Consider the following 18934-nt stretch of genomic DNA (forward strand, 5'->3'; position numbering starts at 1 on the left):
TCTCTCTCTCTCTCTCTCTCTCTCTCTCTCTCTCACACACACACACACACACACACACAAAATAAAATAAAATAAAAACTCAGGAAGTTTGAAGATAAGCCAAGAGAGATTGCTGCGGATTTGCTCTTTTGTAGACACAACTTCACACTTTGGAAGCGACCGAGAGGCCCATCACAAGAACTCAGATCTGCCATGTGGGATTTTGTCTACCTCCCTGGCAAACAGTGGAGAGGAGGTGTTTTCTCCTCTCTTGGAAACAGTAAAGTAGGGGCCTCTAATTTTGCCATGTTTCACATTTGAGGCAGTGCCTTCTGGAGAAAGATGCACCGCCCTGTGTCAGGATTCTTGGGTTATCTGTTCTCACCCTTGCAAGATAGCCCCTAGGCTGCCCCCATCACAAGAGTAAATCACTAGTGCCCTTCAGCATGGTGCCTTCTAGCTATGGTGTTCAGGAAGTTAGGGTTAAATGCCCATTGGGTGGGTTAACCAGGGTGTAGCTAAATTGGAAGACCAGGAGCATTATTTCCAAAGTATGGGTTGGGTTAGGTGTGGGGCAAGAAAAAGCTCAAGTCCTTGGAATAGCTGGGAGGCCTGAGTGTTGTCTTCTGGAGGGCAGTGCAGGCTCTGGAAGAGAGGGGTCAGGGCTGGCGGAGAGGATGGGATGTGCAAGTAGTTTCAGGATCCTCAATGCAGGCGGAGGACAGCTTGGATTTACTGCACAGATGGAATGTGGACTAAGAGCAGAGACACGCCCTATGACGGGGAAGTGGACAGAGCCTAGCTTATGTGGGGTTTAGGATGTTTGATGGCTTTCTTAGTCATGGTTCTATTGTTCAGAAGAGACACCATGACCAAGGAAATTCTTACGAAAGGAAGCATTTAGCTGGGGACTTGCTTACAGTTTCAGAGGTTAAGTCCACTATCGTCATGATCAAATCAGACAGGCATTGCGCTGGAGCAGTCACTGAGAGCTCCACCCTGATAAGAGGGGTAGGGGGAAGAGGGCGAGCCAGGGAGAGAAGAGACACTGGTCCTGCTATGGACTTTTGAAACCTCAGCTCACCCACCCCCAGTGACAGACTTCCTCCAATAAGACCTCACCTACTCCAGGCTACACTTCATAATCCTTCTGATCTTTTGAAGCAGCTCCACTCCCTGTGACTAAACATTCCAATATTTGACCCTGTGGGGGCCATTCTTATCTAAACCACCATAGTGGGAAACCTCTAGGAGAAACTAAACACAGGAACAGAAGCGTCTACGTGGGGGCTGGAAAACTGATGGAAAGGTTAAAAATAGAACTGGGGATTGTGTAAAAACCAGGGAGGAGGATGGCTGCTAGCCCTGGGGTGAGGGGTGATCGGATTGGCAGGACTGGTCATGTGAGGTGAGGCCAGTTTGGGCAGCAAGAGAAGAGTCTCTGCCATAGGATGTTATTGTTTTAATTTGATTTGTTTGAAAATGACTTCTCTTTCCCAACTGTCTCCCCCTAGTTCTCTATTCTCTAGAAATTAAGTTGTTTTTTTTGGTTTTTGGCTTTTGGGTTTTGTTGTTGTTGTTCATTTTGATGAGTCATGTGTAGCCTAAGTGACTTTGTGTGTCATAGGGTGACTTTGAACTGATCCTACTACCTCTGCCTCCAAAATGTTACAATTTGGGGACCCACCAGGCCTGATAGGTTTTGTTGCGTTGCCTTGTTTCTTGCAGTGTTGGTATTCAGCTGGCGTCTTGTATATGCCAGGAAGTGCTTCACCACATGTTTTTAGCTGGAGTTCAACTGCCAGCTCCAGAGAACACACACACACAAGGCTTTAGTGTGTTGTTCAGGCTACCTTGGAACTGCAATTCTCCTGCCTCCGCCTCGGCTCCTGAATGCTTGAGTTACAAGCCTAAGTTTGTTTGTTTTTGAAAGGCTGAGTGATATCTCATGACATGCAATACTATACTATAGTTCATTTAACCCATTGGTATCTATTGTCCCTGCTCCAGGTTGACCAATATCTGTACCACATGCGTCTCTCAGATGAGACCCTTCTGGAGATTTCTAGGCGGTTCCGGAAGGAGATGGAGAAAGGACTAGGAGCCACCACGCACCCTACTGCAGCTGTGAAAATGCTGCCCACCTTTGTGAGGTCAACTCCGGATGGGACAGGTACTGTGTGTGTGTGTGGGGGGGGGGACTGATCACTCCAAGAATGCCTGGACTGAGAGTCCACTCGGTTGGCTTTGTTCAGGGACACAGAAAACTAGTCTCAGTCAAGAGCTTGGTTTCACCTTTAGAAGTCAACGCAGGCTGACGCAAACACTGAGGGCTGAGTGGAAGGCTGCTGTGGGAATGGGATGGCCATCCAACAGCTTGGACAACTGGGGTCAGAACTCTACTTTGTCAGCCTGCGGACAGCCATTGGTTTTCTTCTGCTCATGTGTTGAGCAAGTCTTCTTGGCTCAGTTTGGGTTTCCCAGTTCCACATAGATAGCGCACCGTGCTGGTGGTTAGCCGTGACAACCGTGGGGTGATGGACACAGCTGTAGGCTATGGAAGCCACTCTCTGTCCAGCCTGTACCTAGTTCCATTCACAGTGTTTAGATTGTTTTATGAGCTCCACGAGAAAGTGCTATAAGTTCAAGCAAACTGGAAAAAAATGTGAAGAGCCATCGTATATATCCCAGTTTTATGTGTATGTGTGTGTCTGGTTTTTCTGTGAAATAGTTCTGGCTATCCTGAATTCACTCTGCAGACCAGTCTGCCCTCAAATTCACAGAGATCCACCTACCTCTGCCTCCCAAGTGCTGGGATTAAAGGTGTGTACCACCTTCACTCTGCCCAGTATTCTTAAAAATATTTGCTGCATTTTTATGTGTATGAGTGTTATGCCTGCATGTATATCTATACACCAAACATGTGTCTGCCCGCAGAGGCCAGAAGAGGGCGTCAGATCCCCTGGAATTGGATTTACAGATGGTTGGGAGCTGCCAAGTGGTGCTGGGAATAGAATCCAGGTCCTGAGGAGTGGCCAGTGCTCTGAACTGCTGAGGCATCTGTCTCTCTAGCCCCGAAGGCGGCAATAAGAAGCTGTTGTTTGATCATCTGTATGGATAATCTCTTTTATGATGCCACTAAGCAAGAGGTTTTTATTACACTGATGGAGACTGATATTGGAAAGATAGTGTTATTTGACTTTCTGGAGAGAAGTAGACAAACATCCATCTACTTAGGCCCCAACACAGACCAAAGAAACCACTTCACTGAAGTCCGGCCTGGTGAGCAAATGGGTTTATTGGGGTCACTTCCAGAAGCATGGGTGACTCAAATACAGCTTCATGCCAGCAAAGCCCATCCCAGCATAGGTGACCACTTAGAAAAGCTGCAATCCTACAGCTCCCTGCCCAACTTGCCAGCAGCTCCGTGGTTTCCTTACCACAGGGCGTGCTACTGTTGGTACAGCCTTAGGGGAGGGGCCTTTTGCATTTGTGGCTTCCTGGTCTTCCTAAGTTTAGGTAACTTCCTGAACCCTTTGTATCCACCAGCTTCCTGAGTCTTACCAAGCTCCATCTAGGAGGGAACCTTCCAATGACAGGAAATAGTCGCGTGACAGTTGAGTGAGGCTAGATCCCAGAGGGCCTTGCATGTGGGCCCCTGAAATGTAGTTTCCTTCTGTTGCTATGGTGGAGGTGATGGAAGTTTTGGAGGGGTGGGGTGTGCACAGAATCTTCAGGCCCATCTTAGTTCATCAGCACAGGTTGGGGTGTCTGGGAGACATAGTCAATGGCCTCGGGGTCGGCATGATGGTCAGGGATGAGAAGATTCAAAGCCAGTGCCAGGAGGTTGAACCTGCACCTTGGTTTTGATGGCCTCGTCCCTGGAGGTAGAGGTGGGATTGAGCATTGGCAGAGAGACCTTGCTTATTTGTCCCCGGAATCATCTATGTTCTAGACCAGCACTTCTTAGGTTCACGAAAGGAGGGGTGCTAGTGTGAGTTCTTTCACCCAAGCCATTGGAAGAATCAAGAAGTGGACTCAGAACCTGAGGGAGGAGACGACAACTCTAAGAAGTGAGCTGTGGCCAGTCCACTTGTAGTTCCTTGGGCTATGCAGGGTCCGTGGCCAGTCCACTCATAGTTTCCCAGGCCATGCAGGGTCCGTGGCCAGTCCACTCATAGTTCCCCAGGCCATGCAGGGTCCGTGGCCAGTCCACTCATAGTTCCCCAGGCCATGCAGGGTCTGGGCAGTGAAGGCTGCTCTGTGTTTGTACCTGATCTTGTTGTGTCCTTGAGGAAAACCTTTTGAGAATCTCTGAGATCTCGTTTAACAAGATTTTTGTACAATTCCTAAAATAAGTATATTTTGACCCAGCCTGACCCCAGCAGTGAGCATGAGTTCAGGGTCATTGTCTGAATGAATGTGGGTCTTTTCCAGGCCTTCAAGGAACCCCTTGAAGTGTTGGGGGGGAGGGCTGGGAGTTCTGCCGTGCTGTGCCCTCTAGATTGGTTTGTTTACCAGTCCTCATTCTGATGGGAAACTGTGCCCCTATCTATGGCTCAGTGTGACCTTCTGATGAATGGATTGACTTCTGAAGGGCAGAAGTATTTTGCTAAGAAACTGAAGTACATTTTATGAGCTAGGGACTAATCCTGAGCGTCTACATGTGTTAAGATTTATTTATTTTTTAGCTGGGCAATATTGGTGCATGACTTTAATCCCAGCACTTGGGAGGCAGAGGCAGGTGGATCTCTGAGTTCAAGGCCAGCCTGATCTACAAGAGCAAGTTCCAGGACAGGCTCCAAAGCTACAGAGAAACCCTGTCTCGAAAAACGAAAAAAAAAAGTCTTTATTTTTGTGTGTATGAGTGTTGTGTTTGCATACCTGTCTGCCATGTGCTCTGTCGGGAGGTCAGAAGAGGGCATTGGGTCCACAGGAACTGGGATTACAGACTGCGCCATCGAGTGAGCAATGAACACTGATCCTCTAGAAGAGCACCAAGTGCTCAGCATGCTGAGCCACCTCTAACTCCAATTTGTTTACTTAAACAAAAATTCTATAAGGTGTGTTTTTATTATTTATTTATTTATTTTCGTGTATGTTTATTTAGTGTTTGGGGGCACTTGAGTGAGTATCGAGGACAACTTGCTGAAGTAGATTCTTTCCTACCATATGGGTCCTGGGGATGGAACTTGGGTTGTCACGCTTGGCAACAAGTGCCTTTACCGTTGGAGCCATCTCACCAGCCCCTAAAAGAGATTTTTATCCTCGTTTTTAGAATATGAGGTTTTGATGGTCAAATACTTTGCCCAAGTTCACACCACTAACGACAGGCTGAGGCAGGAACCAAACATGAATAGGCCAGAGTTACCAGGTGTGTGTGTGTGTGTAGCAAGTGCTCAACTCAAGCTTTTGAAATAAGATTGTGCTGGTGGTTTAGGTGGCATGACAGACAGGTGACAGGGTGTATCGGACAACTTAACTCTGTTCCTTGAGTAAGCTCCGGTGTTCCTAGCCATGTTGTTTATAATGCCACCATATTGAAAAAGAATCTTTGCCTGAAGGAACAGTGCATAACACTTACTTTATGCAAATGAGACTGCCTACTACAGAGCTCACAACATAATGAGTTGCCAGAAGACACATAACCCCCTAGTCACTGGATACAAAGAAAACTCAAATGCTTCAAAGCATCCTTGCACGAGGTACGGTCACATCTATCCTGAAGTCACTGAGACAGAAACTGTACTGTGTGTACCGGATAACAGATAGTCCCGTGATCAGGCTCTCTCAGCCTCAGTGATAGGTACTCCAGAAAAGGAAAGTTGATTTGCAGAGCAAGCAGGTGGTAGGCCAGCTCAGCGCCAATGCCCAGCCCTGAAGCACACCCCCAATGACACACTTTATTCTCCGTGTACCTCCCACGTGCCTAGCACAACAATGCTTCATTCTTCTTTGGGGAACCCCAGTTCAGCCGGATCCACAAAGTCCTCTCCATGGTCCCCTCATCTGTGAGGCCGTGGTGTGCCAGGCTCCCGTGTCCTGCCTTTGAAGAGTGAAAATTGTCCTCGGGGAGATAACGCTTACGCAGATGAGACAATTAGAGAGTGATCCTGGGCCATATAATGCAAGCACAGGCGGGGCGCGATAAGGGGAGACCGGCTTGGTGATAGGCTGGGTGGAAGCTGCCGGAGCCCCTTATCTTGGTTGCTGTGTATTATACCAACATCCACGCCGCGGAGGCCTGAGTCAACAGCAGGCGCACAAGCCAGTTAATAAGTGGGTTTCTGTGGTGCCGCCAATCTAAGCAAAGATTGTGCTGATAGCCTCTATGGTGGGTGGTATTTACATATGTTGGGTACTGGGTCAAACACCTGGACATTTGTTGTATATTGATTTTTTTTGGTTTTTGTTGTTGTCGTTTTTTCAGATAGGGCCATATATAGCCAGTGTATAGCAGTCCGCAGAGGCCGCTGGTGTTGGGTACTGTAGGACAGGCTGGGGCAGGTCCCTTTCTGGGAGTGTAGAATTTGTTATAAGGCCAGCTCAGAAACTGAATGTAGACATCTATCTACTTGGGGACCGAGTGAGGAACCTTGGAAGTTCATGGCTAGATGAACTGGTGGCCAGGAATGGTCCTGCGTTTCGTGAAGCCAATGCAATCCAGTTGTCTAGGTTTCCCTGCTTCACCACTTAATCCCATTACCTGTCTTCCTGTCCAGTGCCAGAGACTGACCCCTTATCTGGCCCTAGAAAGCCGTCCCCGCTGCTGCTTGGCTGGGCTGCCATGCACTCTCTGCGCCCATCCTCTGCATTGCTTCTCACACTCCAGCCTTACAACACAATTGACCTGTTTGGGAACAAGAGTCTTTGACAATGACATTTGCGAGATCCTGGCAGCCCAGGATGAGCCTGAGCTCTGCTGTAACTGCTTTCGCCATGACATATTTTGGCGTTATATAGTTATTAAATAGTTATACCAGACCCGTGTCCTGACATGCTGACACCTAGCCACGCCATGAACTTCACGTGTGCTCACCCATTTTCTCCATCTGGCAGCTTCGTACTAAGTCTTGTTGCCTGTGCCTGAACGGTGTCCTTGTATGGGCAGAATTGATCATCTCTGTACCATGACCCTTTCTCCTGGTTGGGCTGCAGTCAGAGGCTGGGTTCCAATCAGAACAACTGTGGAGCTCTGAGGAGCTGTCTTCAGGGCTCACTGTTGATGTCAGGGAAATGCTTGATCCACAGACTCCTGATGGAGTCAGGGTTTTTTTCCTCCACCGTGTGACCCACTTCAGTGCCAGCAGCCTATAGGCACAGGGGCGGGGTAAGGGTTAGAAGGCACAGTTTGCTCTGACAAGAGACACACGTTCTCACTCTCTCTTTTTTGAAGTTTCATTTTGTGTTTATTTTTAAGACCAAACAGCCCTGGCCGGCCTGGAATATGCTATGTAGACCAGGCTGGTCTTGAACTCACAGAGATCTGCCTCTGCCTCTTGAGTACTGGGATTAAAGGCAAGTGCCACGACTCCTGTCCCTTCTATTTTATATATATATATATATATATATATATATATATATATATATATATATATATATATATATATATCTCTGTGTGTGTGTGTATATGTATATATATATATATATATTTTTTAGAGTGTGACGTGAGTCAGTGCCCTGAGAGGCCAAAAGAGGATGTCCAATTGCCCAGAGCTGAAGTTAAAGTAATTGTGTGTGGGTGCTGGGAACCAAACTCAAGCCCTTTGGAAGAACAGCACATGCCCTTAACCTCTGAGTCATCTCTCTAGCCCCCAGGTTTTTGGTTTTTTTTAACTTTCAAAATAAGTTTTAATCATACGCTCTATATACAAGTTACTGGCCAGCCATTTTAATAAACACAAAGTTGATGCCTTTTAATGATTGTCCATTGCCCCACATCTGTGACAAAGAGAAGGGGGGGGTCTAGAAACAGACTATTGAAGAGGGGCGGGGTCCAGTGCGAAGCTGGGGCCTGAGTGATCACCCACCACCACTAAAGTAGTGACTTTCAGCTGGATACCGTGGCTGATCCCTGTACTTAAAGTACTCTGGGGCCTGGGGGAGGAGCCAAAGCAGGAGGATGGCGTGATTTTGAGGCCAGCCTGGGCTACAGAGTGAGGTCTCCTATAATCAAGCTCAAACCAAAGGCCGGCGAGATGGCTCGGTGGGTAGAGGTAACTCAACAACCTGAGTTTGGTCCAGGGGCCAGCACGGTGGAGGAGCGACAGACAGCTGTGCTCTAAAGGCAACATCCACATACATAAATACATGTAAATCAAAACCAAAGCAAATACTTCATTAAATGACCCCACCTCTATTTTTGGAGAATGTATCGCGGTTCTAAATTTAATTGAAGGAAATCTTATGGTGCATAAAACCACAGAAGAAACAGAACCAGTGAGGAGAAATAAAACTAGAGATGGGGTCGAGTGGGCTACTATTCGGTCTCTCCCTCACCCTTGCTACAGGCAGGCCTTGCCACTTTGAAGCATGCCTAGAACCATGGGAACTGAGTGGGATACCCATTGTTTAGAAGGGGCTCCCAGAACCCATCATTTCTAAGTAGCCCGTTTAATCACCTGCTGTTGGGGCTTAGGAGCCATGCGCCAGCCCCAACCCTGACCAAGGACACTGCGGCTTCGAAACATGAGGCCAATCACCCTTTTTTATTGCAAGGCACTCTTACAGAGCTCTGACTGGGCCTTCTGTGGCATGTGCCCGGCGGGAGGAGCAGGTGGCGATCTATTTTAATTAGTGGCAAGTACCTAATGGTTGAAAATAGACCCTCCTGGGACATTCAACTGGCCCCTGTCCCTCAACCTTAAAAACAAAATAAAACAAAGCACAAACAAAGCAAGTACCCAGACATCGTTGGGTACCAGGTCACCTGGGAGAAGTTTTTAAACAACCCTGAGTAATGAATGGCCCAAATCAATTACGGATGTCATGGTACCTAAGGTGACATTGTTTCACCTGTTTCAGATGGCTAGCCAACTGCCATTTCAGTGCCTGGCCTTCCCGGTGACAGGTGACTTCCCAGGAGAAGCTGGAACTCACTGACCTTATGGATCTAAGAAGAGTCAAACCGAAAGTGGGCTGCTGGTTGTGTGGGCTGGGAAGTGAGTCAGTGAACGAGAGGCTGGACGGAGCAGCTTCGCCCTTCTCCCACCAGGCAGTTTGATGGAGGTGGCACCACCCTTCCCCTCTGTCGCCAGTACCTGTGCTGTGGGTGGAACTATTTTCTGATTTATATTTTATGTATTATGTGTGTGGGTGTTTTTAAATGAAGAGCATTGGGCTGGAGAGATGGCTCAAAGGTTAAGTGCACTGGCTGTTCTTCCAAAGGTCCTGAGTTCAATTCCCAGCATCCACATGGTGGCTCACAGCCATCCGTAATGAGATCTGATGCCCTCTTCTGGCCTGCAGGCAAACATGCAAGCAGAAAACTGTATACATAGTTTAAAAACAAAACAAAAAACCAAATAGCATCTTCCTCAGAGAGGCCTAGAGTGTCCTGTGAGGTGGGTACAGAGTGTGTTGGTATGGTACAAGAGAGTGCCGGTTTACTTTGTGCATAGACAGGTAACCCCACATCAACCAGCTTCCGCAGGTCCTGCTGTAGGGAAGGGCCTGCCGCTCTTCACAGTCTCGCTTGCCTTCACCCCTCCACTCAGTATGGAAGATCTAGCCTCCAGCGGATCGGCTGGGCTCCTGGTAGAGATGGTGGAATCCTTGTTTCTCCTTGTTGCTACTCTATGGTCTCCAGGAAAGAGGAGGGTGTGGGCCTGAACAGGCACAGGTTTTAGAGTTGGAAGCCTTGGCATCAAACCCTACTTCTTTTTCACCCTTTTGTGACCTTAACCAAATGACTCAATTTTAGAGGCATCACTTCCTGACACACAGCCCAACTCGGGGGTGCTGTTGCCTCCAGGTTTTATACTCTTGGCATTGTAAGTGAAGAATTTCCTATTTGAGGGTTTATAGCTTTCCAGTAAGCAGCCTTGTTACTCATCGTCAAAAAATCCTTTGGCTAGGCAGCTCTGGACCTGAATATTGGCTGTGATCAAAGGCATCTGCCACTAACTTCTCCCAGCATATTCAATGTTTTATTACACTTGTTTGGTGTGTGTGTGCACCTGTGTGTGCTGGAATGCACGTGTGTGTGCAAGTGCCACAGAGTGAATATGGAGGTCAGAGGAGAGCTTGCAAGAATGCGTTCTCTCTTTCCATCATGAGGGTTCCAGGAATCAAACTCGGGCTGTGTGGCTTGGTGGCAGTCACCTTCACCCAGTAAGCCAACTCATCAGATCTCATATTTTATTTTTTAAAAAGTGAAAGTTAAGATCCAGTGATAACAGCTTGCTTAACAGTATGAGAAGTCACCGGACCATATTTCATAAGACCCTTGTAGTTGCCAGTCAAACGCCTTTCTAAAGAATTGTGAGCCATTAGTGAATTAATCCAACGTGAGGTAGTGTTGTGCGCACTAAGTCACCTCAGAAACCAGCTGCAGTTACTTGGTATTCTCTGGAGAGCCTATTGGGGTTTTTTTTGCTAGTAGTTTTTTAAAAGTATTTTATTAGGCATTATTTTAAATTTTATTTTATTTTGAGATAGAGTCTTTGTAATCCTGTCTCAGAGTGCGCTATTTAGACCAGGCAGTCCTCAAACTTACAAGCCATCTCTTCAACCCTGGTTATGATTTCTTAAGGAATCTCTTCCCCATTGGACTGAAACTCAGTTTGTACCTGTAGTGGCATTTCAAATGTATTTTAATAAATAAAGACTGCCTGAAGATCTGAGAGTAAAACAGCCCCACTGGTCAGTTTTACAGACCAGGTTATGGTAACACACACCTTAATCCCAGTAGCCACAATGACACACAGTCTCATTCTGAGATTCCTGGAGGCAGGATCGCTATTTCGGACTGAGGTAAGAGCCAGTAACTGGCTGCTTTGCTTTTCAGATCTTCATGTTGAACCCCAGGTTCTGACCCTGAGTTTTATTAATTGTGTTTCATGTAGCTGAGACTAACTCTGGTTCCCACCTCTTAAGTATTGGGTTTACAGGAGTATGTCACCATGCTGGGCTAGGAAACCCGCTCTTGGTGTGTTCCTTGCATCAGAACCTTTCTCCTTCCCTGTCATAGTCCCACTGATGTGTTTGCCCTTCACACTCGTAGCCCGTCACATGCTCCCATGAACGCTATTCTGGGATGCTGGAATGTCTTGGAAGGTAGGGCTTGAGCTATAACTAGTAGTATTCAGAGTGACCAAGAAGAGTTAGGAGAAGAACTTTCAGACCAAGGAAGGATAATGAAGGATGACAAGGACCCTGGCACTTTCCCGATGGCTATCTGTGTGTCCATACATTCATATATAACCTAGTCCGTATTTCATCAAAACCTCATGAGCGCTGTGGGAAGTGAGCACTATAAACTGTGAGGAACATACCCAGAGGGCCCCATGCAGTGCCCAGGCCACTGCTGAGCTAGAATTCGTGAATGCTGGTCACCATGTATAAAGTTTGTCACTTAGTCTCTGCCCTGTGTGGAATGGTCATGAGCCATACAGAGACTGGGTCCCTCTGTTGCCCTTTGGGGTCATCATGTGGTTTCCGGAGTCACTGCTTCATGCTCTGAACTGAGAGAAGATCCAGTTCTTGGTCACGAGTGTGTGAGGAGCATGTGCTGAAGAGAGGAGAGGAGAGGAAAGGAAAGAAGAGGAGAGGAGAGGGGAGGGGAGGGGAGGGGAGGAGGGGAGAAGAGAGGAGAGGAGAGGGGTGTGTTCTGAAAGAATGGTGAGTGTCCCTCTTTAGTCCATCAGAAAATACAGCTGAATCACATTCCTGATGGAGCCATGCCGGGCTGAATCCAGCTGGGCCGGTCTTCATAACCGACCGTCCCCCACGGTCACTGATTCAGCGGATCGTGTGTATCCCAGACCTCAAAGTGCTGATGAGGCAGCTCACCCTTCATTTTCTCTTTCATCCCCCCTGACAACCACCACATAGTGTTTCCTAGACTCTGGCTGAGGCCCCATGGCCAGTGGTGGTTCAGTACTTGAGTGTCTAGAAAAGTCATCTGAGGCCACGAGGAGGGGGTGGACAGAATGCCCCCCCAACCAGACAAGGCTGGCATTGCTTTAGTAAGCCAAAGGAATTGGCACCTAGTGTGAGCAGTGTGGCGATGCCCTCTGAAGCCCAGTAGTGAATGGAAAATTGGTACCTGTAGGAAGAATGCCAAAATCTCCAGCATTGACTCCAGTGGCTTTCCCCAAAAAAGGTGTCTGTCATCTCTCACCATATGGGGTCTGGGAGACTTGTCCCAACAGGTATGAGACCAACTTTGCCAAGAGCCTGGTGCTTACTGTGTCTTTTAAGATCTTGCTGTAGTTCTGGATGATTCAAGAACATTACCTAATTCTCTCAAAACAATTGTGGGAGGTGTGATGCTCCTATTTTACAGAACAGAGGCCAAGGAACCAAATTCTGTGTGCCTGGAGTAAAAGAGGCTTTAGGCTAAAAAGTAGCCAGGCATGGCTTCTCACATGTGATGTGAGTTTCACTAGCTCTGCACTAGACAGACCGTGTGTGTGTGTGTGTGTGTGTGTGTGTGTGTTTGTGTGTGTGTGTGTGTTTGTGTGAGTCCTGAGGAGTCTCAGGTAGCTGACACTTACCCCAAGCTACTACTTTCGGCTTTGCATTTTAGGGACTATAGACACTGTATTCAGGGAGCTGCTAAGATGTGGCTATTCTGGGGGGTAAAGGGTAGCCATATGCGGGAGGGAGGCAAGGTGCTTAGGGAGCCCAGGGAACATGGGCACAGACGAAATCCTTTAGTTTATTTAGTCAGAACATGTCTTTGACCCTCCCAGCCAGACAAGATCAGTGTTTACCAGCACATTGAGTCTCCCCTCCCCAACCGAGAACAAACCCTATCCCTGCAGAGGAGGTGAGGCTGGGAGCCAGACGGTGAGACAGGTGGCCAGGAGAGGCTACAGTGGAGTGAGTGCTCTCTCATCTGGCTCTCCTGTGGCCTCCAGACTTCTTCCGCACTTTCATGCTGTGCCCACAGCCCTGTGCCTCCCAGCAGCTGCCTGTGTCATTGACCCTCTCTGGGGTGCTTCCTCTCCCTATTGCTAGTGCCTGGTGGGATAAAGCCTACAGGCCAAGCTGTTTTCTCAATGAAGGTTCTTCCCAAACAACTCCAGTTCTAAGTCACTGACAAGCCAACCAGGCAAGCAGGAATATGAAATTGTTTCATTGTTAGTGTGAATTGCAAAGTAATAAAAAGATATCTTATCATTAAGAAAACCAAACATAACCGGGCGGTGGTGGTGCACACCTTTAATACTAGCACTCAGGAGGCAGAGGCATGCAGATGTCTGTGAGTTCGGGGCCAGCCTGGTCTACAGAGCGAGTTCTAGGATAGGCTCCAAAGCTACACAGAAAAACCCTGTCTTGGAAAAGGAAGGAAGGAAGGAAGGAAGGAAGGAAGGAAGGAAGGAAGGAAGGAAGGAAGGAAGGAAGCCAAGCATGAAACTGGGTATGACGGGGCATGCCCATAATCTTAGGGCTCTGGAGGCAAGCCTGGATTACTCTATGAGATTGTCTCAAAGAAAGAAAGAGACCGATGTGTCTGGAAAAAGTGAACCAATTGACTGCCCTCACCCATGAGTGACTGATGCTCATGGAGGACTCAAGGGTTGAAGTCTTGTCTGGTCTCCCGGAGGCCGTTTGCTCTTGTCTTTCCCCATATTGACAGTGGCCCCTCCTTTGTCTACAGAACATGGAGAGTTCCTGGCTCTGGACCTTGGAGGAACCAACTTCCGTGTGCTTCGAGTAAGGGTGACAGACAATGGCCTCCAGAGGGTGGAGATGGAGAACCAGATCTATGCCATCCCTGAGGACATCATGAGGGGCAGCGGAACCCAGGTACAGTCTTCTTATTGGGACAGCAGCTGAGCTACCAATACCCGTGGGACACCCTGCACCTTCTCCCACCACAAGACAGTCCCTAGGACATCCTGGATACTGTCCCAGCTGTCAGGAAGAACACTGTCTGCACAGTGGCAGGGTCCTGTATTGGGACAGCCTTGCTGTGTGATTCTGGGCAAATGATAACACCTCACGGTGCCCCTGTCTGTAGAGAGAAATGGTGGGGTAATAGTTAGGTCCTGAGGCTGCTCAGAGGGCAGGGGTGTGGCTAGTGCCACAAGTGGCGGGCGCACTGGTGTTTGCTGTTTCTCCATGGGAGTTTTTCTCTTTTTCACATTTCCTTCCTGGCCTCAGTCTCTGGCCAGCAATGGCGTTGTTCCCCTTCATAAAGAATGTGATCACCTTTTCTTCAGGTTGCTTGTCTCTCATTCTGGGCCCTGCTCCCAGATGATAAATATTTGAGAACCAAATAAGACAAAGTCAAAAACTGTACCAGAAGTTTGGCTGTGGTTGTGAGAAAAGACTTTCAGTGTCCTAACAATGAGCTGAACGATTCTCACATCTCCTATATGGCTACTTACTCTTTAACCACACGAAGTGCCCAGGTACTCCATAGTCTTGGCAGCTTCCCACCAGGAGCCTGGCTAGGGCTTGGGATATGAGGTGACAGTTGCACTGTGTCTGTCAACCTAGAAAGAATCTGTTTCAGGATCCAAGAAGTTAAAATTGACTTTGGAATCTCTCAGACAGGCAGAGCCAGGTACTCAGCTGTAATCCTAGCTTTGAGAAGCTGAGCCTGGAGGATTGAGAATTCAAAGCCAGTCTGGGCTAAATATAGTGTGACATTGTTTCCAAATGAAAATAATTAAAATATGATATCTAATAAAAAAATCTCAAACTACTGAGTTAGAAGGCATGAAGAAAATAATTTCTATTCTTTTTTCTTTTTAGCTGTATTTATTTATTGTGTGTGTCATGTAAAGTTCAAGGACAGTTTGTGGGAATCAAATAACTGTGAATCTACCTGTCCAGGGTGTCACCTGTCTTCTGGTCACTGACTTCCTGTTCAGAGCAATCTTGATAACCCCTTCCTCATCAGCCTTCTGCCACACCCCGCTGGGGTTTATGAGATGTAGCTCTTGGGAAGAGGAGTGAGCTGGTCCTCTGTCAATAAGAAGCAGGAAAAGCTTGGAGCGCAGGCTGGCAGGCTTGTGCCCTTTGAGCCTTTTTATGACAGCAAATTGTTGACTTTCCCAGCATCCTATCCTGATCCTCAGACAGCAGGAAGACAGAGTTAGTCTTCCAGTTCAAGGGAGCAATCTTCTCCTTTTCCTTCTAGAAAGCCTGTAGGTGTTGGATCTTGACACCGACTCATAACCCTTTGCAACACGTTTGCCTGCCCTATTGCAAAGCCATGAGTCACCTGAAGCATGGCAAACTTATGTGACTGACAAGCCAGATTCAGTTTAACCTAATGACAGGCTCTGGAGAGGGAGCCCGGGCTGGCCCCAAAGTTCTCCATTCTCCTGTCTCAGCCCCCTGACTGCAGGGACTTTTTTCTTGCTTTTTGTAAAAAAGGCAGAACAGTGGTCAGGGCTGGGAACTGGGCAGACATCTTGCTACCCATCCTAGCTCAAGGCTCCTCCAATCTCCATGATTGATTGATTTTTCTATGACTTCTCTTTGGATAAAGATTCTCACCCTGAAGGCTGGGGCTGGAGCTGTGGCGGAGCACACACGCAGCATGCACATGGTTTTAGTTCTGTCTTCAGCACTGGGGAAAAGTGTACAAACAAGCATTGGAATAGGGTTCTATGAATGTGTTTAATATGCTCCATATTTGTTTCAGCATGGGCAGAGCTTGCTGCTCTCTCTCTCTCTCTCTCTCTCTCTCTCTCTCTCTCTCTCTCTCTCTCTCTCTCTCTGCCCTATCTGTATATTAAACTTTCAGCTAGCTCAAGGGAAGATGGCCTGTCTTTGCCGATGAGTCTCTTGATGACAGCTTTGTCTGTGAGCTTGCCTTGGATTGGAGGTTCAAAGTTCAGCATCAGCTGTGGTTACCCTTGCGCAGAATGAGACAGATGGACAGGATCCATGTGGGAGTTCAGTGCGGGCCGGCTCCTCCTAGATTAGGCTGGCTTCCTTCCTGACTCCACACCTGCCCATTACCCCAGACATCAGGGAGCCAGTGGCCTTTTAGCCCCCATCCCTTACGGTGGAAATGTGGAAATCTGCCTGCCTCAGGATTCCACAGTGAACTTGTGGCTTGGTCTCCCAGAAGAGGGGTGTGTGAAGGCTGGAGGATATCACAGAGTAGTCCCACTTTCTCTCCATCATGTGGGTCCCAGGGATTGAACTCAGGCCACATGCTGGGTGCCAGGTGCCTTAACTCTCTGAGCCATCTCACCAGCCCCTTTGCTTCCTTCTAGGAAGGAACATGCGTGTCCTCATTCTCCCGACTTTGCTTCCTTGGCTTTTAGATTTTTGCCACCTGGCCTCTTGGCCCTTGGAGTCTGTTCAGCCTCTTTGGCTTCTGCTTCCTTTTTAGACCACATGGCCCCTGGTCTCCGTCTCTCAATATCTGGAGAGTTACCAGCTTCTCTTTGCTGAGTGGGTGAGGAGGGGCCTGCGTGGTGGTGAGCTCTAGCCTGCTGGAGGCCTGACTTGTCAGGAGCACAGCTCTGCGAGGCTCAGTGATGTGTGGGCCCCGCTCAGTGCTCTCACTGCCCTGGCTTTCATTCTGAAACCAGAAAACAGACAGAGGGGCTCTGGGAAATGACTTAGTGGTTAAGAGCCATTGCTGCTTTATCAGGGGATAAGAGTGTGGACCCCAGAATCTACAGCGGGCCCCCAACAACCCCTGTAACTCTAGTTCTAAGGGATCACTCTCTTCTGACCGCCCGGGCAGACAAACACACATCTGTACACAGATAGAGAATAAATTAGAATAAGATAGCAACAGAACCAAACATAACTTCTCTGAATTGCCCCCCAGGAATTAGTCTTCTCTTACAGAGGAAAAGTATGAAGGTTACTTATTTTTGTTGAGTTCGTTCATCAAGAGCCAACAGAAATTATTCTGTCCCTCCTCCATCAAGAGTCAGGGGTGCCAAAGCACTTGTTGGCAGTGAGGTTGGCATTCTATTATGGGAAGTTAAGTCGGACTTCCATGATGACCAGCGGGGGGATGCTCTGTCCTTGGGGAATATGTGGACTTTCTGATTGCTACTTCCCATGACTTATGGGCTCTTCTGACTGAGAGTCACATAAAAGCCTTCAGTGGAAGACTCCCTCTGATGAGCACTAATTAGCGTTATACCTCTGTGCACACAGAGACTGAGTGTAGATGTCATATCCTTTTAACAGGAGAGCAGACGATGGCTTAAGTTCTAGTCGTTTGTTTTTGTATAAGTTATGCGTTACTGTAACAAGTTACATTAGAAAGTAAGGTCCTTTTATTTTTTTTTAATATTTATTTATTATGTATACATTATTCTGTCTGTGTGGTGTGTGCCTGCAGGCCAGAAGAGGGCACCAGACCCCTTTACAGATGGTTGTGAGCCACCATGTGGTTGCTGGGAATTGAACTCAGGACATTTGGAAGAGCAGGCAATGCTCTTAACCTCTGAGCCATCTCTCCAGCCCAGAAAGTAAGGGTTTATTTTGCCTCAGGTTCGAGGATACAGTCTGTTTTGGTCAGGCAGATGGAGGCAGGAGCCTGGTCACATTGTGTCCATAGTCATCAAGAGCAGAGAGATGGATATAGGTGCTCAGATCAATTACTCTTTTAATCCAGGACCCCAGCCTGTAGCAAGGGTGCCACCATGTTTGGGGTAGATCTTCCCACCTGAATGAACCTAATTTAGAAACATTCCCACAGGCATGCTTAGAGGTTTACCTTCTAGGTCACGCCGGAGTCCATCAAGCTGGCCATCAGTGTAAAACCGCCACACCAAGTCTCTTTCCCTCTGCGTTATCCTGCTTCCCTGCTCACTTCCTGTTTGTGTCCTCAGCTGTTTGACCACATTGCCGAGTGCCTGGCCAACTTCATGGACAAGCTACAAATCAAAGCGAAGAAGCTTCCCCTGGGTTTTACCTTCTCGTTCCCCTGCCACCAGACGAAACTAGATGAGGTACGGCAGGCTGAGATGCTGTGGTGGCATCGGGCTTGGGGTTGTGAGGGCGGGGGAGGACTCCCGAGCCCTCTGCAGCTGTGGTGGCAGTGGCGCTGAGGTGTTTTGCATATGAGCTCTCAGTATTGACACTTTGGCCCTTCTGCGAACCTGTGAGTATGTGTTATGTGTTGGTGCAGAGGACGGTGACACCATACGAAAGACGGGGTGTTCTATTACCCTCTTCTACACCCCAGGGCATACAGTATCCGTATCCTGTCCAGGTTAGCAGTAATGAGAAATTAAGATCTCTTTGGATCTAAAGGGCCATGAGAAAGACAGGTGGATGAAACAAAAACACCTGGTAGAATCCTTGCTTCGCACACACAGTGCCTTGGGTGCCATCTCCAGAAAGGTGTAAACTGGCCACAGCAGCGCATGTTATAATCCCAGCCCTCAGCAGGGTCAGAAATGTGAGGGCTGTGTGTCCTGTTTGACACCTCCTTCCACTGCTCAGAGACAGGGAATCACGACAAACTCGTGTATGCACGCTCCTCTCCTGGTGTTTTTTGGGAGCCAAGTCTCCTTCCCGGACTAGCCCAGGAGACAGTGTACAGATTTAGCCATGGCTTTAGCCCTGAGGTGCAGAGGGCTCTGCTGAGCATTGTTGTCACTATTTCAGTTCTGGGAAATCATTCTTTGGTCTTCTTCTAGAGTTTCCTGGTCTCGTGGACCAAGGGGTTCAAGTCCAGTGGCGTGGAAGGCAGGGATGTGGTGAATCTGATCCGGCAGGCTATCCAGCGCAGAGGGGTGAGTAGCCGGTGGGAGCTCTCGGGCTGCGGCTCTGTCAGCTCCACTCTGAA

General features: G+C 48.2%; 1 protein-coding gene across 1 annotated transcript in view; it reads left to right on the forward strand.

Moving 5' to 3' along the window:
- Hk2 (hexokinase 2) overlaps window positions 1-18934 on the forward strand; it is a 49946-nt gene that overhangs the window by 13241 nt on the left and 17771 nt on the right. The window contains exons 2-5 of the mRNA XM_050164954.1: window positions 1990-2152; window positions 13808-13956; window positions 17973-18092; window positions 18786-18881. Of these exons, the coding sequence (XP_050020911.1) occupies window positions 1990-2152; window positions 13808-13956; window positions 17973-18092; window positions 18786-18881 (528 nt within the window). The remainder of the gene's footprint in view (window positions 1-1989; window positions 2153-13807; window positions 13957-17972; window positions 18093-18785; window positions 18882-18934) is intronic.

This window comes from Alexandromys fortis, unplaced genomic scaffold (genome assembly GCF_014885135.2).
Source record: "Alexandromys fortis isolate MF-2015 unplaced genomic scaffold, M_Fortis_MF-2015_v1.1 scaffold_138, whole genome shotgun sequence".
NCBI classification, from domain to species: Eukaryota; Metazoa; Chordata; class Mammalia; order Rodentia; family Cricetidae; genus Alexandromys; species Alexandromys fortis.